Source organism: Daphnia pulicaria, chromosome 8 (assembly GCF_021234035.1).
Source record: "Daphnia pulicaria isolate SC F1-1A chromosome 8, SC_F0-13Bv2, whole genome shotgun sequence".
NCBI lineage: Eukaryota > Metazoa > Arthropoda > Branchiopoda > Diplostraca > Daphniidae > Daphnia > Daphnia pulicaria.
In genome coordinates, this window is record NC_060920.1 from 15,526,224 (window position 1) to 15,553,324 (window position 27,101).

At 41.7% G+C, this 27,101-nt stretch overlaps 3 protein-coding genes across 4 annotated transcripts; all 3 read right to left on the reverse strand.

Moving 5' to 3' along the window:
- Nucleotides 1–4,688: 4,688 nt before the first annotated feature.
- Nucleotides 4,689–5,964, reverse strand: LOC124312029. Of its 2 annotated transcripts, none has more exons than XM_046776422.1 (3): nucleotides 5,556–5,964; nucleotides 5,296–5,457; nucleotides 4,689–5,220 (listed from the first exon to the last, which is right to left on the reverse strand). In XM_046776422.1, exons 2-3 carry the CDS (start codon nucleotides 5,453–5,455, stop codon nucleotides 4,871–4,873), a joined length of 510 nt encoding a protein of 169 aa, XP_046632378.1. In that variant the 5' UTR covers nucleotides 5,456–5,457; nucleotides 5,556–5,964; the 3' UTR covers nucleotides 4,689–4,870. The 2 variants fall into 2 exon arrangements, with proteins under 2 accessions (XP_046632378.1, XP_046632379.1); XM_046776423.1 differs by having other exon boundaries at nucleotides 5,296–5,449; nucleotides 5,551–5,964.
- Nucleotides 5,965–5,971: 7 nt separating this feature from the next.
- Nucleotides 5,972–8,835, reverse strand: LOC124312025. The gene is made up of 4 exons (XM_046776419.1): nucleotides 7,970–8,835; nucleotides 7,783–7,873; nucleotides 7,399–7,678; nucleotides 5,972–7,315 (listed from the first exon to the last, which is right to left on the reverse strand). Exons 1-4 carry the CDS (start codon nucleotides 8,007–8,009, stop codon nucleotides 6,842–6,844), a joined length of 885 nt encoding a protein of 294 aa, XP_046632375.1. The 5' UTR covers nucleotides 8,010–8,835; the 3' UTR covers nucleotides 5,972–6,841.
- Nucleotides 8,836–11,978: 3,143 nt separating this feature from the next.
- On the reverse strand, nucleotides 11,979–26,883 carry LOC124312030. Its single transcript, XM_046776425.1, has 4 exons — nucleotides 25,585–26,883; nucleotides 25,322–25,411; nucleotides 24,927–25,102; nucleotides 11,979–12,144 (listed from the first exon to the last, which is right to left on the reverse strand). The coding sequence occupies exons 1-4, from the start codon at nucleotides 25,652–25,654 to the stop codon at nucleotides 12,133–12,135; spliced, it is 348 nt and encodes a 115-aa protein (XP_046632381.1). The 5' UTR covers nucleotides 25,655–26,883; the 3' UTR covers nucleotides 11,979–12,132.
- Between the last annotated feature and the right edge of the window lie 218 nt (nucleotides 26,884–27,101).

Sequence of the window (27,101 nt, forward strand, 5' to 3'; positions counted from 1 at the left end):
TTTAAATGGCTTAATATGAACTTATGTCAACTCTCTCAGTCTCTAAATGTCAAACGTTGAGACGAAGTCTGATTTTTTTCTGTTAAGAATTGGACAACGAAAACGCAATCGGACTAAGAATGGCGGTTATTATTGTACCAAAATATCATAAAATTTAACGGCAGGATTATTCCAGTAGTCATCCAGTCTAGGGAGCTGGGAGCACAACAATGGTAAGACATAGTTTACCATGCTCCTTGCCTTGGGAAGCTTTTATCGTAATCATTATTAGCAGTAAAAAGATTTGACGTATTTAACCCGAGAAAAAAAGGTGGTATGCCGATTGGTATCTCGTTTTTTTTACAAACAAGGACGACATCTTCTTGCATGGTAGTGCTAGCGGTTTTTAACTTACTTAAATGTATCTCGCTTGCATGTTAGAAGTATACAAGATGTATAAAATCAGCATACAAGAATAACCATAAAATAAGGTCAACATGGTTAAAAATGTCTTTTTTTTTAAAGTTTGGTTTTAAAATTCCTTCACGCGTCGCACTCAAAAGGCAGTGGTTGTGTAATCGGTTGGACACAGGACAACGAAGGCTAACAATGCTGTGCCGCAGAAATATTATAGAGCTTTTAATAATTTTTAGTTTTAGGTAACTAATAGGAACACAATCTATAACCCACTCTCCTTACTGATTTATTTTGTTGAAATTACCGGAAATTACCAAGACATGTCAAATCACTTGCGCGGACACTTAATTTGCCTTGACGACTTAATCCCGGAATCTGATAACCATCCGCATTGGTGTGAGAACGCAATCAATGAAAACAAAAATAAACTAAAACGTTCGTGATACTCAGTGATTGCGCACGCGCCATATTATTTGACTTTAAGAAAAAAAAAGAACCCCAGAGCATTGTAAACTTTTTCCGCGTTCTAGTTTTCACAAATTTTATCTTCCGTGCCAGTGTCTGGAGGGAAGCGAGCTCCAAATACCCATGTCGATTTTCTTCTTGTGAGTCTGACACGAATGAGACATGAAGACCAATTTCAGGTTTTTAGTCGTCAAAGAATTTTTTAGAAAAGGTCAATGATTTGCGTGGAACTTGGATTTACAAATATATCCCTTAATTCTACTCCAAAAAGAAGAAACAAATCACACATGTCTCAAATTGGAGACAAACCAGTCTAGCCTACCTCCAATTTTCACGAGATAAGATTCATGGGGAAAAAATTGGAATGATGATTGACACTGACAAGAAGCGTATGAAAACAACAATACATTCAATTTTAAGTTAAACCCAACCAGTTACAATGTTTATCTTCATTACATTTGACACAGCTTTAAGGTATAAAACCTCGACCATTCTAGTTCTGTCAGATATACAGTCTGTTAGCTGAAATAACGGAATCTCGTCTTGACTACGAAAAAAATTCTCCGTTTTTCAAAATAGATCCATCGACAAAAAGTGAAGGAAAACTAGGAGAAATCTTCCAAATGGAAATATAGTATATAATAGACGCGGTCATCATTACCGAACATTCCCGCACGGCACAGGTTTTCAGTACTCAACGCCGCATAACTACAGGTATCTGGACTCTCTTATCACTAGTCATACCAGTCCAGTCTTTTTCATTTTTTTTATTTCTATCGAGAACTACAGTTCAATGAGGCCGATATTTCTGGTGTGACGGGGACTAAACAACTATGAATGGAATTTACAGTTTTCGTAAGCGTTTTTTCTTTGTTCTTGAAATTCGTTGAACATCCTTTAAATTTATAACAGAAACAATGGGTTACAATATCAGGTTTTGGTTTGGTGTACACCATTATTTATATAATTATGCGTTACGTAACTACTTCATCAACAGGTAGCGTCAGTTGCATTTTACACCACAATTTAATCTTCCATTCATTCTGTTTAATCTATTGGCGTTAATGTTACAATTACACAACCGGCGCAATCACATTTTTAAAATAAAATAATTAGTTAAGGAAATAATGCAAGTCCTGATTTGAAAACAAGGTACTAGATTAGGCCTTTTAAGGGCACAATTAGTATAAGATCACATTACTATTTTAATGAGAATGCGGATCACGAAGGCGGAATTTAGGTTTGCCGAAAACCAGGTAATCAATAACCGTCGAAGTAGTTTCCAAGTCCAGCCATAAAAGCAATCCTTAATTGTACATAACAAAAACTCTGCCAATCATTGTAACATTCTTCTTCTTTTATTCCAATAAATAAGATCTGATTCAAACCGGTCTTTTAATGTCATTAGGTACAAGGCCAAAAAATGTGATGGAACCCACCCAAAAAGGTGAAATGGTCAAGAAGGTTCAATATTCTATCAGGAAAAAGAAAATGCTTGTTAGATCTTTCCTTAAGATGCCCAGACTCGAAAAGTTCAAACTAACCAGTTTAAAATTTGAAATTGTGCATCCGCTTTGGAATTTCACGCTGTTTTTACTTACTACTCAGAAGGATTTTTAAATCTCCCGGATTTCAGGTCTCAAAGGAAAGATGCTTCAATCAAGATCTTGCAAATATTCGTTCCCAGTTACGTCACCCAAATTTGGAAATCCAAACAAATAAACTGATTAAGTTTAGTAAGCGCCAATAAAAATTCACTCATCTAAGAAGATTTTTTCCCTGGATTTTTTTCAACATTGACTGAATATTTTCATTGATAAACGAGAAAGGTACACAATAACAATGAACATTAGCAACGGAACCGATAATTTGTCTAAAAGTCATATATTATAAGTGCCTTATTGTCATGCATTTTTTTATCAATAGCTAGTCGGTATTGGCACTAATAAGACTTTATATTAAAAAATAAAAACACTAACGAAAGACGGAAGTGTGGATCTATTGAGGTGACTTTTACCCGTGCTGTCGAACATTAAGTAACCAGCGAATGTTAAAATTACAAGGGCTAGCTTGAAAAAGAAAGCAGAACTGAAATATGCGCCAAGATTTAATACCGATAAATGTTGCTAAAGTAAATTATACTAGCTGTTAATGGCAGTAAAAGTATGGTAACATAAACGTCAACAGAAATTTTTTGTGTGCAATTCAAATCTAAACGATTTCAAACTAAACGAATTCTACCACGCTATGGAGTGAATACTCGGTACTCCTTACATCGGATCAAATACACCGGATGGACCTCAAAACCTCAAAGAACTCAATGAAACAAAATATCGAGTTCGATTTTAATTCTCGATTTTGATGATGGCACCATCTGCTTTTAAGAAGATGAAATAAAAAGTGCCATCTATTATATAATCGACACAGTTTCACAAAATCTCCAATAAAAAATCCGGTTTCCTCAAATTCCAATGTTAGATAGTAATTTGAATTAAATTTATTAAATTATATATTTTACGGTATGCCTAGTTCCTTTGATACATCATGATATAGAAATTATGAGCATTGGAATTTACTTATAAAACTACTGCATGATTTCCGTGCTATCCGTCAAAACTAATTTTGAGGACCGACATAATTTTTCACTCCTTATTGGATTTCAAGAAATTCAAACAGTAACTCTAGAAGTGGACGTTGGGTTAAAAAGAGGCTTTTTTTAAAAGACTACCGCAGCCAGCAAATCGCAACAGATTGCCAAAATGTGAAATACAGATTAAAAAAATCGGAAATACTACCATTCATACCGATACCGTAAGGTCGGAATGCGATGCATCAAAATGTAATGTGAAAGTGGGTTAAAGTAGACCTCAAATTCAAGTTAGAAATTGTTACGGGAATTCAGCAATGAGCTCTGCTAAATTGGATACATTACATTAATCACGACTTACCGAAAAGGAAAATTGATCCCAGCACAGTCCGCGAAGTTAGAGCTTGATTTGAAGTAACATCCTCCGTCCATGGTATAGTGAACTCAGTTCACCCGAATGTTTACACACTCCACCCAACATACAAGGAAGCAGTAAGAATGCACTCACTGATTTTACTACCGCAATTTAAAAAACACTTGCAAAATTCAAAAGGTAATCATTTACGAATGATGCTTTTTGGAGAGATAAACTTGCACCGCTGCACGCACTAGATTACGAGACAAACTGATGGATTTGTTTTTCAAACTTTTAATGTACTTTTCTCTTTTCTATTCCCTTTCCCAAATTTTTTCTTTTTTGCCAACCTTTGTGATTACTTTTTCTTCATTACACAAGGAAATAACAACGCCCATCATAATGGAGGGGTGGCAGGAAACCGTTGGCGCCCTATACTTTTACCCTTGCTTTTACCTTGCTTTAATTTAATCGACTTAAAGGTAATTCCGTAGCGAATTCGACCACAGCACTTGCTTTATTTAAACTGAATTTGAGAATTCTACCAGCAACCAGAAGATTTACCTGATCATTTCCCGAAAACTAAGACTTAAAATGATCTTGTATATCCAATTTCTTCTCTATTTTCTTCTTCCAAATTCTTTTTCGAATCGCGCAACTATCAAGCAATCCTTAACGCTAATACAAAATCACCGTTTGATTGTTATCAGACCTATAGCGGATATGGGGAAACGCGGCAACTACTGCTGGACTCTGGGAGAACACAATATACGTTATGTTCCGTATTTTCTTTTTCCGTTCCCTAACTATTTATAAGCACAGGAAGTATTACACGTAGTAATTTTATTGACACACTTCATATGATGCCATTCAACCCACATGAACCCCAGTTTCCATATGTATATTCTTATTCTCCCATATATTTGAAGTTACAATAATTGGCAGTAGCATCAAGAATAACGCAACTCAGCCACAATTAATAGCATGAAATAAATTAAAGTCATTTGCAAAACTGTTCAAAGTATTTTGGCGTAGGATGGAAAACGAGAGTTTATGATCGCGATATTTCAGTTTTCAGACTTCCTACGGTAGCCATAGTATACTGGTGCCATGGCGTTCAAATAATATTTCAGATACTTTGTTCGATCGAGAAAGTGTTCAAAAACTTTGTCATCGACATCTTCAGCTTCAACACTGATTGACTTGGTAGCATCGATCTCTTTGGGATAATGATCGCTATTGATCCTGTGGCCAACTGCCGCTATAGCGTCTTCAATTTCGTAGTGCCATTTCAGTTCCATGAAAAAGACGAAGACCTCGAAGAATTCCCCAAAATGACTCGGCAGTAGGTTCCTCCAACTGTTGACCGAGTTGTTGGAATTCGTCGAAGAAGTGTACGCTCTGTTGGATACATGTGCTTCAGTCACCGCAATAAAAAAAAAAGAAAAGATTAATGATTATGGAATTTTTAATTATGAAGAATCTTGTGTACCTTCAGGGGAAGTCTCCTTGTCCGAATTGTTATTTTCCGTTTTATCAGATGGAGTTTCAGATATTGCGGGATGTGATGCAACAGAGCTGCTCAAAATCAAGATAACCAACATGAAAGTCGATAGATAATTTATCGACAGTATCATCTTATTCAGCATCATGCCTGAAAGGAGGTTACATATATAAATAACATTAATAATTTTCTTCACGGAAAGTTGACAACTGAAAATTGGAAGATTATGAAGCTGTTGTCGAGTATACCTGTTATCTGAGTTCCAGTATCCGTCAGGTCAAGAACTGTCGTGCAAAGAAGTGTGCGTACTGGCGTTGCCTTCAGCTTATATAACCAGCGGACCGCGAGAATTATTTATAAATGAATAACGCGGCAATACCAAAGGTGTAAAACACTAATCGCTATTCACATTTCCCTTAGTTGTAAAACCAACGATTACAACACAGATTTGAACAGACTCTCAACTTTTACGCAAATAGCCAATAATAGTGTTCCTTAAATAGCCATTCCTTCGTCTTGGAAGTTCAGAAACTTCCGGTGTTCTTAACGGTGTAAATTTCAAATTGTTCCGTTCGTAACGAGAATGTCAGATTTTAGAAAATGGGGATTTCTTATGTTTTGTTTCCGCAGGGTTCTGTTGCAAACAATAACTGCCACACTTAACAATCAGCCTCTTCACCTTGCGTCTATCACTAACCGTTGAACAGTGAACTACTCTTTACAATTGCGAACAAAAATCAAAACGAAACGGTACACGAAATATTTTGGGTTTGTTACTTTACATGCCAGGTGGATTTTCCCGCATTTCCGTTATTGAACCGAAACCATCGACCAAGCAAACATAAATTCCCTCGCTAGATGGAACATTCGTTCACTACTCACAAAAGCTTGAGAACTAGAGAGCACATCTAAAGTTCACTCCCGAATTTTCACGCGGAAAAATTACATGAATCTCAAGAAAAATCAGTTTTTAAATTGCACTTTACTAAATTTAATCGACACAAAAGATGGATGATAAAGAAAAACCCAAAGTAAACTCACGATGCTCACAAATGCATTTGGCATGAAGGTAAAACTCGATTTCAGTATCGGATGGATGCTGTTCGACATTATTAGGCAAAAAGCCCTGGAATCCCTATAGATTGTTAGTAAGCCAACATAAACCTTATCCAACTAGAAGAGAATACATGTATACTTGTATAGTCAGAGATAATGAGCTAAAATAGAAAAGAACGCCTTGATTAATGGCTCGGGGTCCTGGAATGCTCGGTGGTAAGACTGTGCATATTTCGAATTGTCGGGAAATGGGAAACGGCACGAGTTCCGACTGCTGGTTGATCGATTTCCGATCCTGGATCACGTGCGAGTTCCTTCCGGTGTGTTTTTAGTGAGAGCGTGCATTAGTACACAGCGCCGTAAGGGCGAAGAAACCATTTGAAGAATCCAGACGGGAAGACAAAGCGACGCGGATGAAAAGAGTCGCAAGTCAGCCAGCAAGTTGCCGTTCAGCATCCGCACGGCGGGGTGTCGCTCGCTACTCTTCTTGGTCCGTCTGGGCCTCCGTTTCACTCGATTTCGTCACGAAGAATAACCTGCACTTGGCGAAAACATTCCAAACATCGGCGTAAGCGAAACACAACATGACGAAAAAACAGTCCTGGTGTCGCTCAAAGCGGAAGCGATGCCTCTTGGTGACGACGGCGTGCGTCTCTAGCGAATACCACAAACAGCACAGCCAACCGAGGCAAGCGATTTCAACCCACGAAATAGACTTCCAATCGGTGCTCCTGGCCGATGGATCATCTTCGACTGACAGATCGCTACCGGAAGCTGCGTATGACGAGTTCAAATTGAACGCCAACAAAATTGGAATACCGACGCTCAGCGCAGCGTAAACGACGCCGTAAAGTCCGTGGTAGAGCAACCAGGGATTCATGAAGAAGAGCGCGTGACCCGAGTGGAAGATTCCCAACGAACCGTTCAGCAGCAAAACATCGACGAGCTGAATCTGCAATCAGGACCAAAAGTAATGCAGATGAGTGATGGGTTTATCATTCACGAAAGTATGATAATCCATTTATTAAATGTTACGCTGTTTGAGTGGTAAAGATTGGAAGCGGCTCCGGCACAAACCAGACCTTCCATGACGTTTAAGGCGATGAATCGTTTCTGATTGGACGGCTTGTCCGGTCCCAAACGGTCCGATAGCGATGTGTAACCCGATAGAATGAACTGAATTAACCAGATCATGAAGATGACAACTCCGCCGCCGGATCCCGAAAAGAAGGAACTGATTGATTCGTCGTAGATGGCGAAGCACTCTATCACCGTCAAGCACAAGATACGCAACGACAGCAAGCAGTACACCTTTCTGTGAGGAGAACCAATGCCTTGTAAGATCGTTTGAATGGCTGCGAGATATTCTAATCAGAATCTTTTGAATGAAGTCGAACCAAAAATGAAACAAACAGAAACCTGATCAACTGGGCCGTCTCTTTTCGACCGTCTTCTTCATCGACGGATAAGGATAGCAACCGGTCCTCGTTGGAGTCGTTCGTTTCGATTGCTACACTAGTCGACACTGATTAACACTCGGAAAACCGACATATGCAAATGATTCACTGTATTGATAGACGTAGTGAGCGTCTAGTTCGATACGTACCTATCCATTCTCTTGTTATTGTTTTCGTGAAATCTGTCATAGCAAAGGAATCCTCGAGTGACAAGGAACGATCAAGGGTTCACACAGAAATGACAGTTGCAAGTGTCAGTATAAAAGATTAAGACGAACGATCTGGTCGACTTCAAAACCATCAGTATTATGTACATGTATAATACATAGTCGAAAAGAGAGAATAGAGAGAAAGATAACCCTTTGGTTGCCATGGCTATTCACCGAACCTGTTGTCATCTTTCTTCTTATCGCGGTTTTAGATTTCGTTTTCACAAGATGTGGGGTCGCTCGCCAGATCTAGCAACACATAACAGATGGCTTCTGACACGGGAACTAAATATTTATCTCTACCATCTATCGGTGTAAGCCTAAATCTAATTTCAAATCTCACAATTAACCCGCGTACGTCGTATGTTATCCTTGTAGTACAGGATTAAGTTGGATTTTTCCAGTAAAAAAAAAATTTCAAACAAACTTCAAACTGGTTTCTGTACTTGCTGTTGGTTTGTTGTCAAGTGTTTTTTGTTTGAAAGTTTACGAAGAGGATGACTGCGGGAAACGACGGACGATGACGCCGCACGCGCCGCTGTTTGTCGCTCATACACAAGGAAACATGTAGCCATAACTTTCTAGTGCTCGTTGTAAGCGCGCTATTCAAACGCGGGACACTATAAGAATAACAGCAGTCATCCTCTTCAGCAGTAGCGGACAAGTAAAACTTTTTTTTTAACCCCTAGTCTTCTCGAGGATTTCGAAGACGGCCAAACTGAGTCGCTGCCGAGTCATATGTGTCGATGAATTCAGACATAACTCATGGATTATTATACAGTAAACAAGGAATTTTTCCTTACGCTAAAAACGATTGGAAGAGAACGCAGTTGGTGTCGCACAAGACCCCACGAAACTCGATGTTAAGCCGAAAATAAGTAACAGGCATGTGGTTGCAGAAAATAAAATAAAAAGCGAGCGAAAAAGAAAAAAAAGAAGGAAAAAGGAAAGATAAAAGAGTCAGATTTCCAGAGATGGAACTGGAGGAGCTATTTTTTCCCCCCTTGGAGTCTCGTCCCCTCTCTTCTTTCTTTCTGCGCCTGTTGCTATTTGTGCTGTCGCGTTTTCGCCATTTGCTGGAATAAAGAAATTGGGTCCGCTTCCGTCCGTCATGTCGTCCGACAGATTCTTTGTCAAGAATCGGACAAAATCAAGAGTGGAAGATCTCATCTGAGCACCTGATACAGGTCGGTGAGGAGACCAACACAGAAGAATCTGATGAGAGAAACGACAGGAAACTCGTCGGATGGCGTCTGTTTCTTGTCGTTTTCTTTCTCGCTGTCTTTCAGTTTGTTTATCTCCTGCATCTTTTTTCTTCTTTCTCTCTTCTCGTCTCTTTATAACATCGCTCGCCAGCCTTATTCCCTCTCTATCGGGGACTTGCGTCACGATGGAAAACTGCCATACGCGCTCTCCTATCTTCGCTTCTGTCACTCTCCACCACCTTATCTCCTTAAAAAAAGTAGAAGTCTGGACTTATAGGCTACCTGGAGTCCTCCTGTCTCGCTTCTACACAGCCGCTGTCCCATATGTATATTTACACTTTTCTGAGTTTTGACTCTCTCTCTCTCTCTGTCGTTAAGAGAATGACAAGTCCTTCAGGAGTCTCTATACACCTCTGCGCTCTTTTATATTCTCCATGATTCTGTTTTTGGACGTTTCTTTTTTCCCCTTTTTTTTGTAACAGTCTGCGCATAGATCTGCAGTGCAACGGGTTCTCTCTTGTTTTTCTACGAATATACACCACTGTGGATGATTATCATACAAAGGAGATACAATGTAAGACCTTGTCGACGACTTTGGTTATTTTTTGACGGTGTCACATAAAATGACGGATGGTGCAAACTCTTACGGGGAAAAAAAGAAAAGGAAAATGAACAACGGCGTCTTATTCTGTTTTCTTTTCGGTGGGCAGAATGAATAAGAAGAAAACATAAACTGCTGCGCTGAAACAGCTGATGAACCCGCAGACATTTGATCGTTTCTCAACTTTTTGACCCCCGGCCCCGCTGGGGGGGGGGGGGACCACGGTGGCGACGACTGGGGTTGCGTTTGGCAAACTTGGCAAGAAGTGTGATTGGCAAAAAAGAAAACAGATGATGAGAGAAAACAGCTGAATCCGTAACGGAATTCTTCTTCCAGTATTTTCTGCTTCTGTAATTTGTTGGCTATGCCTCGTATTTCTTTTCACTTTTTGTTTGTCCTTTTCTTTGTTTTGTACGGATTGTTGTCTGGCGTCACGATTGCAACCGAAATTTCGGTTCCAAATGAAAAGGAGGCGTTCCTCGATCCTTTTTTTCCCCTAAGAATGCTGTTGTTGTTGTTGTTGCTGTATGTCCATTTAGAGATTGTGCAAAGCAACGACAGCCGAAGAAGTTCTTTAAAAGAGTTACGCCGAACATTTGTCCGGCATCTACAAAAGAAGCTCTAACCTGTTGATCAAAGACTCGATGGCATCGGGTCGGCGGCTGTGAACGGACCCCTAACGATACCTGTACATGGTCGAAACCTCTAAATGCATCGGTCATGGACGTGAAATCGTACAAATGCAAATTAGGTTTTTTCTCTTTATCTTCCCGTCTCTGATTTTGTGCTCCAGAGAGAGAGAGGAATTGCGCCGTTTTTGTTTTCTTTCCAAAAATCTATCGTCGACGTCTAAAAAGCAATTGCAAGTCATTTTCCAGTGCTGCTGCTGCTGCTGCTGTTGGGTCCTCGACAGAAAAGAAAAACTATTCGACTCTTCTATACTTTTGTGGAAGCGCATCCGTTTTCTCGTCATGCTGCACTTCATTTGATTTGCTTTTCTATCAGCTCCGACACTTGCCTGACTTTTCTATTCAGACGGAACAAACAAACCAACCGAGAGACTATATGCTGACCTGTCCAGATGACGCCACACCAGCAGCAGCCACCACAAATTCAACCGTCACTGCTGCCGAGCACTGCGCGTTCCCTTCAAAGGATTATACAAGAGTATTTGTTTTGCTTTATTTGGTTTTCTAAAAAAGAAAAAGATGAAATGGAATTTTTTAAAAAACAATTTTTTTTTCTTCCCCTCCTGCTGTTCTAACCATCGTAAAGAAATGGGTGGCTGTCAGTTCCAGTTAAGATAAAAATCGACTCTCTAATCAGTTGAACAATCCAATCCATTCGTTCTGGGTCGGCTTGGCCGTAGCGGAGCGCGTGTCCGCGTCCATATCTGCGGCTCTAGTTCTTCTTCTTTCCTGCGTTCCCCGACATTTTCTTCATCTCTTATTCTTTCTATTCAAATGCTGCTCTACATATAAATATTTCGTTTCCCCTTTTGAGATGGTACCACCACAATCCGATCGGTGTAAACAAAACGCACAAGAAAAGATGATGGATTAATCTTACACGGAGAGAAGAATAAATAAAGATGAGAAGTGTCTTTCTTCCTGTTTACAAGAAATGAGAATGAAGAATGAATAAACCCGTTCCCAAGTGCAATTCTATACACACCATGGTCCATTCACTCTTTAAACATTCCGATCGGTCACCACCGATAGAACCCCAAGCCCAGGCCTTTGATGCACTCGTCATTCACTTAAAAAAATCAAAAGGATTTTTCCATTTGACGACTAACAGGATCAGACGACTAATAGAATCAAAAGAAAAGATTCATCATCTTGCCATCAGTCAAACCTCACTCCTACATCCAAGAAATCAACGTTGGCACGTCGCCATTGCAAAGCCAAACTCACAAACGAGCCCAATCTGCAATCCTGGTGGATCAACACCAGAGCCACCGCAGCATCGTCGCTGAAACACGCTAGCTTTTTAAAAAAATTGCTTAGTGATTTTCATTATGTGTTTAGGTGAGCAATCACATTCCGAAAGAGGCCTCTGGAGAATCACGACAAGACAAAAAAAAAAAAAAAAAAAGAATTCCATGGAAGAGAAATAATAAGGGCAAATGGATTATTTAAAAAAATCGGGATTTGAAATAATGGCTATACCTCGAGCAAAATGAGAACTGGAGAGTCGAAATTCTAATAATAATTTCCCAATTTGATTTACGTGAGCGAAGGCCCTCGAACCCGTCCGGCCGGATAGAGACACTTGTCTCGGTGAACTGCAAGTTGTCAGCTGCAGGGCTGCTCGATTCACACGCATCACGTCGTTACGTATAACGAATAATGGAGGGCGGATAAAAAAGAAATAAAAGTTTTTTGTTATTTCTTGTGCGTCTTGTATACAGCACGTATATACTGACAGACAAGCTCAGCAATTTTCGTCTCAATTATATACTTGTACACAACTTTGCTCTGCTCTAATACATACGCTGGGATGCGAAAGCCTGCAAGGTGGGTGGCTCCGCTATAAACACGCTATATATTGTGTGAGGAGGAAACGAGAGCGAACACACACAAACACACGGGGGCAAAAAAACAAAACACGAAAGGAAATTTGTTTTTTAAGAAAAAAAGAAGAAAATGGAGCCAGAAAGGAGACGAAAGACATTCGGTGTTATATACAGTCGGCTCTATCGGGGCCGCTGGAATAAACACACGGCTTCGAGTTCATATTGGGAGAAAAAAGGAGGTAATAATATAAGCCAAGAAAAGAAAGAGGAGAGACTATATAGGACGTTATAAAGCGCCCAGGCCATGAAACAATAAACACACAAGTTTGAGGGACGGTGCCGAGTCAAACTTGGCGCAGCAAAGTCTTATCGTTCCGGCGCTCGGCACAAACATGTGTGTGTGTGTGTGTGCTGTTGCTGTCCGTTCCGACTGGGGGTTAAAAAAACCACAGCCCCAGCAGCAACACGGCCATGCAAACACCCGATCTATGTGTTGCACTCGGTAACAAGGATGCTGCTGCTGCTGGGCCCTGGAAAAGGAAAGAGAACCACCACAACACGCTATATAATAGCTAGAAGCTTTTTTCGGCTGGGGTGTACAACAGCAGCTCTAGATGCTAGCCGCGTGTAAGAGAATCCCCGCTGTCTTCGCCTGCGTGTAAACAACGAAACGCATCGGTGCTGGCCGACACGTCAACAGTTCAGCAACACACTCCATATCCTGAGCAGTCGAGCAAACCTTATAATGTACACAGTCCTCATACAAGTCTCTCGGACATTCAAATCGAGAGAAAACACGAACGAGTTCAGTTATCTAGTGAACTGTCTGTTGTGTTCCGGATCATTTTGGGTTTTCCCAATCGAGTGGGGGAGAAAAAAAAACAATTTCAAGGCAGATGCTGAATGACCAGCGTTTTCATCTGGCATAGAGAAGAGAGCCGAAGACAGAATCGACTCAATTCGAGTCGAAAGGAGCGAGAAAAAGTTGTCTAAAAATATATAAGCCAGCGAGAGGCTCACGCTGAGCGAGTCCGCGTTTTGTTATTCTATTTGCTTGTGTTAACATCAACAAACGCCAACGACGTCAAGGTGGTGCTGGTGGAATCACACACACAGAGAGGTTATTTAGACAAGCCCTTGCCCATATCACAGACCACTGAAATTGCCTTGCCACTCTCCTCTTCCCAAGTTAAGATCTCGAACCAAAAACAGCAGATAAAGTCATTCGAGAGAAGAAAAAAAAACAAGAAAAATATTGAGTCGTCAACCATAAAGTTCTCCTGTGTATAAATATATGACCAGAACCATATAGACCTAGACCGGAATAAATCCTGTTTCTTGGGGTTCAACGGCCACACAGAAAACACATTCAACTGGGCGTCGGACCGTATGACCAAAAGGATCGGGTTGCATTTTACATTATTCCCTGGACTAGAGCAATTGAGAAATGTATAACCCCCTCCGTTGCTGTCTCTCAACGTATTTTGTTTTTTTATTAAGGCACACAACAGAAAACAGACTGAGTACACATTCAGAACAATACAGGTTTGTTAAGTGTCGTCTCTCCTTATAGCCCCAGCTCGCATTTGGATGTGTGTGTTTCTGTGGTCCGTATGTTCCCCTCGTCTGTTTGGCCTCGTCATGTCGAAACATCCCGCGGTTTCGGATTTCCCAGCGCCCAAAAACCTCAAGACCAGTTCTAATAATAATAAAATTGCGCCTTAAATAATTCCCCTGAATCAAACCAGAATAACAAGTGAGCAAGAGACTTTACGAAGAAGAGAGATGAACACAGCGGTTATTGTATAGACGCGGATGACTATAAATAACCGTCGAACGCGCGAAACATGGCCGACTATAGCTGCTACTCGGATTGACATAAACAATCGCGCGCTCGGGGGATTAGACGACGACGTCTCTTCTTTTTTAACTTTTTTCTTTTTTTTTGTTGCTCCCACCGTCGATTTATCACACGGCCGGGTTGTGCATTCATCATTTCAGCCGCGTACCCACTGCACACACTGGGCCGTTGATGCTGGGCAGTCAGATCCATCTTCGTAGACCTCTACGCGGCGGACCGGCGACCGACTATCCGCCTGTCTATTGCAGTACATGTTTTGTACACATACTTATGCAGCGCATGTGTGATGTATAAATATATTTATGTACATACATCCTACGTATATAGAGGCGAGTGTGTGTGTCTGTGTGTGCCGTGCATATCTATGGCGCATGATGGATCCGTGTGTCACAGCGATGGATGCAGCGGAGCTTACACACTTTCCAAAATGTCTTGCGCGTTTTCTCTTTCTTGTGTGTGTGTGTGTGTGTGTCATTCGATACCGCGTCTCTCGACGTCCACATCCATTCACGTGGTGAACATTTTTTGGCTTGGAACTCTTCCTTGTACATCAGCCTCGTTCACTACATTCAAATCTAGGCCGGCCGACACTCGAGAAAGACACTGGGGGAAACCTTATTATTTCTCTGTTGGGTTGCAGCTATCGCACTCTTTTCATTCTCGCCGTTTTTTAAAGGAATTCCGGCAACACAAAAAGAAGAAAAGATCCAAACTGGATCGTTTGATGATCCCGTCTCCAGGAATGCCAAAGGTGCAAGGCAAAGAAGGAGCCTATCTAGGAGAGAAAGATTCTACTAGTTTGTTGCCGATGGAACTGCGATAGAGAGAGAGGACTGCAGTACAGTGAAATCTTTCGAGTAATTCGAAACCTTATAAATACTCGCGATCGGTTCGTCTAAAATAGCGTCGATATTAGAAATATTTCCCCCTTTTCGTTTTTATTTTTTCCTGTTTTTCTTCTTCCTAGCTCGGAGAAATCGTTGGCATTCTCATCGCTTTTTTTTCCCTCTCCGCCATCCAAAAAAGATGTGATGCCATACCACAACATTTTCATGTGGATTGTGAATGCTTCTGACGAAAGAATTTTCCTTTTTTTTTTCTTCTTTCCCTCCACATTTTCTTTTTTTTTGTATTTGTCTACATACGCGTTCTGCTGGCGTCGTCTGTCCGTCCGTCCGTCCGTCCTTGTCAGCGTTGCATCATTTTATTCAAATATACGCATAAGATGTAGTCACATAAATAGGCTCGCTATATAGGTTCGTCGGGTAGTACACACACATCACCATTACAGTATATATTAAAATCTATAAATTTTGACATTAGGGTCGCGGCCGTGAGACGTCGCCGCCGGAGAGAATCATTCAAAAAGTCCATGCGGATCTGTTTGCATGTTATTAAAAAGAAAAAAAAAAGAAAAAAGGGTTGGAGCGTGTGCACACGAGAGCTACGGTAGGTTATTACTTTCGTACGTTATTATTTACAGTAGTAAGGGACCTATGACGATTCAGTTTGGGACCTATCTTATATTCGTTTCAAAGCAGAACGTGTCCAATGATTCAAACAAGTTTGAAAAAAAAAAAAAAGTTCTCTTCGGTCTCCGGGTCCAAGTTGACCGTAAAAGCTCGGAGAGGAGATTTCGTGCCTTGGCGGAACTTTTTGATTTGGACTTTTTTTGGGGGGTGTTTTTCGTTTTGTTATTTTTCGAGGCTGGACGTGCTAGTGGGAGAGTTCAGCGACGCCGACGGTCCTGCAAAAGCGGATCGGTTTATTTTTAGGCTTTTTCTTTCTTCCACCCCTAACACAAAACTGTATAGGGAGGGAGGAAAGCAAAAGACGATCGTGTGCTTTAACGTTGTTTACCGGCGTCCAACGCTCCATCGGACCGAGAAGGCCAGAACCGACACGGAAGATTTCAAAGCAGCGAAAAAGAAGAAATTAAGAAAATGAAAGAAAAGAAAAAAGAAAAAAGAAAAGGAAAAAGAAGTCAAAAACATTGACTTGTTTTCGTCGTCCTCCCACTTTATATCATCCCCGACACGCCTATTTTCTATCAACTTCTATTATCATTTCCAGCGGGGATTTCTGTCTTGTGTGATGCGTCCGCCTTGTGTTATACACAACTCAAAAATAATCTTCGCAGCGGCAACATTCGTCTCTTCTTCTCCAAAAATCGACCAAGCTGGAACACATCCAGAATGAGGACGGCCATTCTTCCTTTGCCATTTGACTTCTTCCGCTTGTATGACATGAAAGCGCCCAATTGCCGATGTTTCCGCTACTTGAATTTCCGCAGGAAACAAAAAATAACATCGCAAAAAAAAAAAACCAATCGTGCAAACTGGAAGTCTTGTAGATTTTTAAATTCCGCTCACGGTAGATGGCGTCTAACTCCTTGACGCTCCCCCCCTCGACTACTATAAGGAATGTTCAGTTCCGGAGTTCATAACATAACAAGGACAATAATCATAATCGTAACAGTAAATAGAATTTGTGTGACAAAATGACGCAGCCGACCGAAATAAATAAAAATAAAAATTCAAGAGAAAGAACGCGCGGTGGGGGCAGCCTGGAGGAGAGCCTGGGACGACTACGAAATGAGTTCGGAACTGAGAGAGAGAGAGAGAGTGGGTGGGCAGTGGGAGTGATTGAAGTGTTAGCTGCACTGCCACAGTGGCAGCGTCGAAATAAATTTTTGAGCTTGGTAGCGTTCAAAATCTATCGCGACGTCGAGGCGCCACAGTATTACTACTACACGAAACGAGCTGCTGCTGCTACTGCTGCTCCCTTCATTTCATTTTTGGCCATCGACTCACGCGAAAGTCGTCACACATGTTGTTGTTCACGGTTGTTATAAAAATGTCTGGCGGCGAGAAGTAGGAAATGAGAACCTGGCGAAGATCAGTCCAAGTTGTTTTTTTTCCCCTCGAACTGTTTGTTCACGTTAATTTTTTACATTAAAATAACAACCAAACCCACACACAAAAACCAAAAAAAAATTGGGTTGGATAACCCGGTGGACGTGGGTTGTTTTGTTTTTTTGCAGGGTCGTGAGCAAAACTCGGCTGGGCAGGTTTTTATTTAGACTGGGAGATTGTAGGCAGCTTGGCTGCTTGGCCCGTTGCTTTGTGTGTATAAACACACACACACACACACACAGCAGATGATGTTGATGCGTATAACGATGGCACAAGGAGTTTTGTTTACCATCAGAGGGCAGTTAACCGCCACACCAGTTGCCTGTGCAGCGCAAGACCCGTCATCAGCCAGCAACATTAAAAATGCGGCGATCGATTTTTAATTGCCTTTCTCATCATTTCTCTCTCTCTCTCTCTGCTGGATGTTTGGTACCGGTGGTTCCGCGTTAAGAAACAACAACTCAAAAGAAAAAGAAAAAGAACCAGAAAAAAATGAGATTGCGTGAACGAAATCAGCGTGTCGATGCGCGCCGGGCTGGTTATAATCGATGGAATTTCGAACTCATTCCAGTCACTTGCGCGCGTCTATAAATCTCGTCCATTTCTCTCTCCGTGTGCGTGGGAATTCAAGATGGCGTAAAAAGAGAGAGAGAGAAATAGAATCGAATTTGATTGTGCGTAGAAAATAAGGAGGATAGAACATTTGTTCACCCGGTGGGAGAGAATTGTCGGGTGGCGTACACACAGCGGACGCGAACGAGCGCACAGACATGAAGGATTGTTTTTCACGGACGAGAAAGGGTCGAGAGAAGCTGCACACACTGATGGGCTGTAATTTGTTTATTGTTAGCCATCAGTGCGAGAGAGAGAGAGAGAGAGAGAGAGTTGTGCCGGAGCGAAAGAAGTACACACAAGAGCAGCAGCAGCAACAGGAGGAGGAAGTAGAGCAGCGAGCACAAAAACTCCCTCGCATCTCCTATTCCCCCCGGTGTTTATAAATACACCGCCCGGCGCTCTCCTCCTTCCTGTATATGTCTTCATTGCGCCCACCAACATCACATCAGGCAGCCTCCAAAAAATAGTCGATGTTGTAATGTCATAAGCGAAGAAGAAAAAGAATAAGAAGAAAAGAAAAACCCAATCGGATATGACCCGAGTCCCTTTTTGAATGTCTTCAGCACTCGTGTCCAGAGTGCTGGTGACCCTCATCCGAATGAGAGACAAGTCGGACTGGAGGAGCCGTCTAAAGTGCTTTGGCTTGTACGAGCCATCCATGGGAGTCGATAACACTGGAAGGAGGTACGACGAAGAAAAATCCGTTGCTCAGCTTCTCTCGAGAGAGAGTCTCGACTGCCCCGATAAAAGGCCATCAGCGAGTATATATGCGCGTCCGCTCGTTGGTGAAGCTTTCTCCCGCGGCCAGTCGAATCAAAATTCCTTTCATTGGAAAAATAAAACTTTTCCTTTTTTATTTTCTTCTCCATTTTACCAGGAAACGGACCGAACGGCGCGACAAATCGGCGACGGCAGAGAAAATAAGCAAATAACAAAAACAGCGCAGTCCTTTTTTTCTTTCTTTCTTTTCTTCCCCCCCAGAAAGTAGTCATGTCATCATCATCTCTCTCTGTTCGGCCTATAGAATTTCATTGGCTTTCATCTTTTGCGTCTCTAATTTCGGCTCTTGTTTGTCTTGTTATTCTTCTGTTTTGAAATTCTAGCCGGTTTGTCTTTCTTTTTTCCGAAGATGATGTGTGTGTGTGCTGGCTGGCTTATTGACCTGCATAGAACATTAGATTGTGCTAGGCCCTCAGCCGAACTAAATACCACCTCGCAGTCAACTACAGCAGCCGAGGAACAACGAGCAAACAACAAGCAAAGAACAAAAACAAAAAACAAAAAAAACAACAATCGAAGAGAAATACCGTAATAGATTAGAATTTTATGCGGGCGTTATTTTCATGATGAAGGTCACACCGCAAATAACAACGGGCCAACAACAACACAAAAAGCAGTGGACAACTTCTGAGCCAAGCGAGCGGCTCCGATGACTTCAAAGAGCTCCTTGTCTTGTCACTCGTCTTGTCGCCAAAAGAAAAAAACCTGTCCGTCACTGGCGATTTTGTCTCTTCTCTCTCTCTCTTTCTCGTGCTACTATTAGTCAGCACTATAGTGTAGTAGTCTACATTTTTTAAATACGGCTTAGACACAATAACCGTCTCACCTTAACGAGCAAAAAGATTGGGCCATTCGACGTGATTGTGGACAGCACGCCGCCGCCGAATGACAATCGCACAATTGCTGACAACAATATCGGATAGAAGCGCATAGAAGAAGAAAGAAAAAAAGGAAATGGCAGGCATCAGCATTTGCTCTTTTTCACCGGGAATCTAAACGCAGAGCGACCGCTTGTTTGTTGACTCACGCTAGCCGTTGGGAAACGCGACCAGAATAACCAACTATATACACACACACACACACACACACATCCACTCGTTTTGAGAGAGAGAGAGAGAGAGAGAGAACTGGCTCTCCCAAATCCCACGGCTAAGATTGTCGCCTGCGATACGATTTTGGTTTGAAGAAAAGAAAAGCGCACGGCGACGAAGCTTTTTGCTGGCTGAAATACGTCACTGGCCTCACAATATAATTTTATTCTTCTCCTTATTATTGCCAAACTGATGGCTGTGGTCAATCCTCTTTTTTTCTTTTTATCCGTTCCATTGTGTCCGGCATGTCTTCTTCTTCTTCTCTCTCTCTCCTTTTTTCTCTATGCTGGCTGGATAATCATCGAATAGTTGCCGTGCGCCGACAGTTTGCTCGCCGATGAACCTCGAGTATGATCGCAATGTGTTTTCTCTAGTTGCTATGCTGTCGCCATTTGGTGCGCGCCGTACATTACACAACCCCCACGCTGGCCAAGAACGCGCGCAGCTACGTAATGAAAACAACTTCGCATGACAAAAAGAAGTCTGATCTTCCAAGCAGCCGTAGAATAATAAATAGGACTCGAAACGAAAAAACAAAATCTAGTCTATGTGACCCAAGTTTCTACATCTTAGATGACTTTCAAAAGGTTCGGTCGCTGAACTTCCCCCATTCGCCAAATGCTTTCTTCTTCTTTTTTCAGACGACAAAAGAGAATAGCAGGCGAGACAGTGGCGGTGAATTTGAAATGACCGAATCTTATTATAAAAATATTAAGTCCTAGAAGTCTCAAGTTGCTAGAAGAATCATTTTTTTTTATAAGGAGAAACCGATTGCACGGTTCACCTGTTATATTCAGAGATATCCATAAATGATGTTATTTTTGTGGGCAAGGCGAAATCCAAATGTTGATACAGGAGGAGGCGGCCTATTTTCGGCTGATTCGCTTTCCTTATTGTGTTGGCCGTTGAATGGAAACTGTCGAATCAAGCGACGACCAAGAGAAAAATGGGAATTTTTTTAATTGCGTCACGCAGCTGCCATCTTTGGATTTCGGCGTCTTGTTTTGTTTATTCAAAGTAAAAGTCCACGGGATAAAAAAAAAATAGTATGTGGTGGAAAAGTGGAGAGACAAGATGAAAAGCCAAAAAGTGGGAGACAAAAAAAAAATACAAAAAATACAAAAATCTTCAGAGGCGACCAAGTGACTAAGCAAATTCATCGTCCATGTCTTTGTTTTCCTGAACCCCCCGCCGTTTATTTTCTTTTTCTCTTTTCTTAAAAAACAAGAGAAAAAACCAAATAAATAAAAGGGACCAGCAGACAGACGACACAGGTGCTGCTGTCGCCTATCAGAGACTTGAAAGGTCAAACATAATTTCACTTCAATGTGATCAATGGACCTCAAATGAGGCGCCGGACTGCTCGATAGTTTGGCCAACCAGGTCCACCACTCTGTTTTGTCTGCCCAGTGTCAACACAACTGACAAATTGCCGCACACAGTCGGCTGAGTGCTGCTGCTGCTGGATGGTCCAGCCGCGGAGATGTTTCACACCAGGAGAAAGAGAGAGACGTCACTCGCTCTCCCTTTTCTCCCTCAACAAATTGGCGAACAACAGTTAGCCGCCAAGAAAATGTAGGGGAAAGAACGGACGGACTGAGGCCAAAAAGTCAAAAAGGGAAACAAAACAAAAAAAAACTAACACGCCACAAAACGCCACAATAAAAACGTCATTGGCGCCCGAGGGGGAGAAATGTCGGTTGCGTTATTTTGGCAAATCGATCAGCTGTCGAGCTGACGTTTTCGGTCGTGCAAACTGCCAAAAGGGGGGCACCAGAAAAGTCAACATGTTATATTATACTGTAGAGAGTCTCTATCTACTACACTCCCGCTGTGTTCGGCCAACTGTTCTGTCTGCGTCTCTCCCAATTTTTTCGCTGCTTTGCAGATTAGCAGATGCAGTTGGCGTTGAAAGATGCCAGGAGACTTCAAATATATGGTGGCAAAGTAACAGACAAGAAGAAGAAGAACAAGTCCACAGCCAACAAAAAAAGAAAGAAAAAAAAAATAGACAGAGAGCTCTCAAATATCCCAACGACTTGGCGTGCGCGCGCTGGGCGGCAGAGACTTTCAGCTGTTTGCGCTCTTCTCTCTAGAAGAACTGTGGTAGACGTTTCCCCCTTTTTTATTTTTTAAAATATTTTATTCCGCGTCGTTTTTTTATGATTGCAGCTCGTATAGCAGTTGTAATGAAACAGCTACGCATACATGTGTGTATTCATTTAATGTACGTTTGTTGTTTTAATTTGCCTCGAAGAAAAGCAAATAAAAGAGTGAAACAAAAGCAGAGAAAATGATGGGGTTAGAAATTATCTATAGACATTTCCGTTCCCTTGTCGTACTTTTTTTTTACAAATGAAACACACAAGAGTCGAATGTCTATACTGTTGCTCATCCTTTCTGGGCTTTCTTTCTACGTCCCGAAAATCAGCATATGGCTGTGCATAGACGAATGAAATGGCGCTGTAAAAACGATCGTAAAATATGAAAGAAGACGGCGAGGGCGCCTTCATTAAATCTGCTGCATCGCGTAGCCTTATTTTATTTTTACGTTATTCATATAAATAATTTGACGAGCAGGAGAGGAGGAGGAGAAGTAGATAGACAGAAAATAAAATAATAAAAAAAAAGTGAAGAAGAAGGTGAATACCTAATAGTAGTAGACAAAAGACTGACAAGATGAGGACCGTCTTTCCGACCGGTCCCGTCCGGGATAAATATACAATGCGGCTTCGTTGGGGGGGAAAAAAAATAATGATAATAAAAAGGGAAAACGCGGTTAAAGGTTTTTTCTTTTTTTTTTTTTCTCCAGCGTTCGCAGGTATTCCCGACTGCTGCTGCGTTTGGGAGCTGACTCCGTGTGTGGGCAACGGTGTGTGCCGGTGCTTCTGTACACGGCGGTGGCGGCGGCAGCGGACGAATTAGCGGACGTGGAAAAGAGATAAAAATGAATCAAGGGAAACGACGAAGAGAACAAGAATATTCATGGGAGTCGCCTAGTAAAGGGTGGCCTGGCCTCAAGCGACACGTAATATATTTTCGAGACTTGTGTGGAGAGTTGGTTACACAACTTCTTGTTACGGAGAGACGAAAAAAAAGGCCTTTCGGAGTCAAGTGCTGGCCAAGAAGAAGAAGCAGAACAGCGACACGAACGCAATGGGAATTTCAATAAAAAAAGAAGGGGGGGGGGGAAGAAGCGAAAGAAGCGACTAATGTCTGAAAAAGAGTTTCTTCTAACCGAAACTTGGGATGAGGTGAAAAGAAACAGACGTCCTCCTCCTCCCCAACGCACAGTTCCAGCAGCAGCAGACCCTTTTCTTTTTCCAGGCTCACGCAGCAGCACCGGCCGTTCTTTTTCCTCCGTTTCCCATCATTCTTTTTCAATCTCTTTTTTTCTCCTTCTGTTTCTCTGACTCTCGTATATAATGTTTCTTAGTATTCTGGTGCTGGCCAGCTCGTGAGAGACTAGACGCAACTTTCTCGGCCTCCACGGGTCCGGGTTGTATAGGAAAAGCGCAAGTCGAAATGAATTAATCTTTCTGCTGGCCAAAAAAGGGCATAAAATGTCTCTTACTGAATACCGATTTTTCCATTTGCTGTCGATTGAAAAGAATAAGAAGAAGAAAAAGAAAAAAAAGAACGAACCGATCGTCGTGCAAAATTCATTGGCAACATTTCAAACATTCAGAAAAACAGCAACGGTGACAGTCCGTCTGACGCCAGGCCAAAGTTTAGACGGTCGGTGCATCATCGCATTTAAAATATCTTCTTCTTCCTTCTTTTATTTATTTTTTTTTTTTTTCAAAAACTTCTTTCCTCGATTGAGCGAGTCAACACTTCGCCTTGCAGTAAGATTTGGTCACGTTTTGTGTGTGTGTGTGTGACAAGGATGTAGCTAGCTAGAAGAGAGTCCCTAATTCCGTTTGTACAACGACAAAAGACGACGTGACTGGAAATGGCAAATCTTATCAATCCCAAACTGTGCGTAACAGCCAATTTATACGGAATTTTTCCTTCGACTCGCCCGTTTCCCAGTTCGGAAGTCGACGAGTCGGTTCCCGTTGAATGGACGCCGGACAGACAGAAAGTCCCTCTGCCCGTCTCGCTCGATTACAAGAAACAACATCCACAGTCTACAACGCTCCAAAACGAAATCCGGAGAAGAGAGAGCTGGTCGCATCGCTAAATAGAATCGGAATCTTTTAAAAAGAAAAATGGAGGTCATCAAGAAATAAGAAGAAGAAATACAAGACACAGACCCCAAAATAAAAAAAAAGTCTCCACATCGACCTAGAAATTCGAAACTCCATTTTCTTTTATTTTCCCTTGGAAAAAAAAATCCTCCACCCTTCAGAAGACTTGACCGTTTCTTCTTGTTATCATGCGTGCTGTTTTTCCTTGGCACTATGTATCTGAAGAGAGAGAGAGAGGCAACTTGTGTCTGTTTGGCTAGTACCCACTTTGTAGTACAAACGCGTGGGTTGGTTGTGTGCTGGCTGTTGTTGTCTTGGGGGGGGAAATAATGATAATAATAAAAAAGGCCACTTGCTCAAGACGCTTGCGATTGTAGAACCCATCGGCATTGTTGTGTTGGGCTGGAGCTCGTGGAAAAATCGGCGCGTAACGTCACCTCCCTAAAACGATTGAAAACATTTTTCGATTGGCGATCGATGTGTCGCCCATTTCACGTTTATCGCCCATCTACCGCCGCCACCGTCGCATTTTGTGGCTCCGCTTTTATCCCGCGTATCGCCACAAACACTTAAAACAAAAACACAAATCCCGGCCCAAGTTGAAAAGAAAAAAGAGAATCTGTGAGAGAATCTATCCATATAGTCACACATAGTCCTGTCCACGTCTGAGAGGAACAAAAGAGGCGAAGTCAATAACAACAACAAGCGAAAACAAAAGGGAAAAGAGACGGTGTTCAATTTGGATGTGTTGTGTCCCTCTTACCAGATTCCCATAACGAGGAGATGCCGGTGTGGCGGCAGGTCCCTCTTGGGGTCATAAAATTTCCTAGCTTTGCACTTTGCATAAAGTGTTTAAAAGTTCAAATATTTTTGAATTTTATTGTTTACTCACAGACAAAGTTGTGCTGAGTTAAAAACAAGCCTGATCTAAAGTCGTTCTACAAATGAGTTATTGAGTAAAACCTGACTGAGTGAACAAAAACGGCGAGAGAAAATCAGAAAACGGTTCCAGTCAACCGCCTAGCTCAGGAATAATCGTACTCCGTACTTTAGACGATTTTTAATCAACGCCACTAAATAGTCAAAAAGGAAGAATGGAGAATGGATATTTTTCCTACCTTTAAGCCTGGGAAATACGGCCAGGCATCCACAAGTGTTCCATCCGCAGAAAAGTTGAGTCCAATAGGCAGGATAGGAAAAAAAAGGGTCCTCGTGAATACACCCATATGCGAAGAAGAGATCTGTAACTCGACCAACATCAGTAGTTGCTCAGATTGAGTGGGATGATGTTTATCTAAATAACAAATAAAAAATGGGTTACGAAAAAGATTTACAGAACCATTGAACATGTAAGGAAAAGTTGAAAATTAGACAGTGGGTAAACCCTAATTGATAATAAACAGGAGAATTCAAGGAGTCCATGTAAATTGTAATAAGGCACTGCATGTATACAAGTCATGCATAATTTCAATATCTAACAGGTCACAGTAATAGAAGTAACGAAATGCATTACCCAAGTGATGATACTGAGATTGATGCTGATGACAGCACAAGCAAAACTTGCACGTCTTGTGGAACATGATGGCTGGCTCTGACCTGAAATCTGCACAAGGGAAAATGTTACATAATGCAAACATACTGCCATGCATCTCGACAGATAACCATACATCATGATAAATGCTAGTCAAGAAATAACATTTCACAGATTTGCAACAGGTTTCTCTTCTACTTAAGCTTCCATAATCATTCCATTTGTATTCTTTGTTAATTATTCACCTGTAAAAAGCATGTCCAGAGTGTGTACTAAGCTACAGAGCCACAACCAGAGTTCACACGATAACCACATTTAAGTAATTTGATATTTTGTGCTTTTGCGGGGTAACCACGTTTCCAAAAAACGTGATCGTTTGGTTCCCCATAGTTATCAATCAATATCATTTTCTTTAGATCAACTCTTTTTCGAAACTCGTAACAAAACGAGGTGAGCAGACGACCTTTTTCTAATCTTTTTTTCATTTTTAAGAAATCGATATAGACCATTAAAAATCGACTGCATAAAAACGATCAAAATAGTTTTCTCATCCCCGGTCGAAATTCGCTGAACGGATTGGGATTACTATCTTTATAATCAATAATTCGTTTTATCAAGTTACACTGAGTCCCCCTCCCCTACCACAGTCAAAATAAAAGAAAACAATTGCACAAAACCCCACCGATAATCACTTTAAGCGACTTAAAGAACGAAACCGCCGTCACAATAAGAGGACCCTCTCGGCTTAAGCCAATAGGGAATATAAGTGCATCCCTTTTGGCGATTGATTTAGTGTTGGCGACCAAAGCCAATAGGCAATAGCAGACCATCGAGCTGGGGTGATTCAGCAGCAGCAACTTAAAGCAAAGGCTTTTAAGAGCTCTAAGCTGCTGGGCAGCCAAACGGAGATAAAGGCAGACAGACACAGAGAGAGAGAGCTGGAAATCTACATATCCAACTGGAAACCACACGGCATTGCTTATATAGCAAGAGACACACAAGAGTCTATCCAGCTAAAGAGAAAGATATCTAGAAAAAGAAAAAGGGATATGAGATGAGGACCTTGGGAGTTTGTTTTTCGAAATCCGCGCGCTGGACGGGAGAGGGGTGGGGAATGATAAAAAACCCCGTGCGCTCGCGCGCGTGCTTCGCCTAAAAATAGTCGAAATTAAAAAAATACAAAATAAAAATAAGAGTCGGACACACACACAACAGATGACGTGGGACTTGGATGTGTGTGTGTGTGTGACGAGGATGATTTTCAAGTGCGTCGCCTTGCGGGCGCCAGCACCGACGATCCTTCCGCCTATCCTATATACTACACTGTATCTCCTCTCTTCGCTCACAACATATACTTCAATCCCCCCCATAATGTGCTTCTGTTATATTCATAGCCCGTCCTTCCGTCGGTCCTCCTATATCCTTGAGCAATCAAAAGTTCGAGTGTGCTGCCCAATTTTCCTTGGCCGACAGCCATGTGTGAATGTAACTATAATATTGATTATACATGATTGCCGGCAATTGTTTAGTCCAGTCGCCGCCGATGATGGAAATCTTTTAAAAACAAAAAGAAATTGAAAACAAAAAAAACAGAGAATCATCATTTATAAGATGATGTGGAACAGTTTGTTTGGTTGACTCTCTCTCATTATTACCACCGGTCGTCTGTTTCGTGTCCTTTGACTCGGCGCTAATGATCCAGGCGCCCAAATTCCAACCGGTCCGATCCGCATCGCTTCAAATGAACGGCGACGGGCCAGGG

Bases quoted from the DNA above. Each gene is read 5' to 3' on its own strand.
- LOC124312029 (XM_046776422.1), bottom strand. From the start codon at position 5,455: ATGATGCTGAATAAGATGATACTGTCGATAAATTATCTATCGACTTTC. The intron at 5,221-5,295 runs GTACACAAGATT...CGGTGACTGAAG, and splicing joins CAAGGAGACTTCCCCTGAAG to CACATGTATCCAACAGAGCG.
- LOC124312025 (XM_046776419.1), bottom strand. From the start codon at position 8,009: ATGACAGATTTCACGAAAACAATAACAAGAGAATGGATAG. The intron at 7,679-7,782 runs GTTTCTGTTTGT...TTCTCCTCACAG, and splicing joins GAGACGGCCCAGTTGATCAG to AAAGGTGTACTGCTTGCTGT. The intron at 7,316-7,398 runs GTAACATTTAAT...TCCTGATTGCAG, and splicing joins ATCTTTACCACTCAAACAGC to ATTCAGCTCGTCGATGTTTT.
- LOC124312030 (XM_046776425.1), bottom strand. From the start codon at position 25,654: ATGTGGTTATCGTGTGAACTCTGGTTGTGGCTCTGTAGCTTAGTACAC. The intron at 25,412-25,584 runs GTGAATAATTAA...TCCCTTGTGCAG, and splicing joins TCTGGACATGCTTTTTACAG to ATTTCAGGTCAGAGCCAGCC. The intron at 25,103-25,321 runs GTAATGCATTTC...TTTGTTATTTAG, and splicing joins ATCTCAGTATCATCACTTGG to ATAAACATCATCCCACTCAA.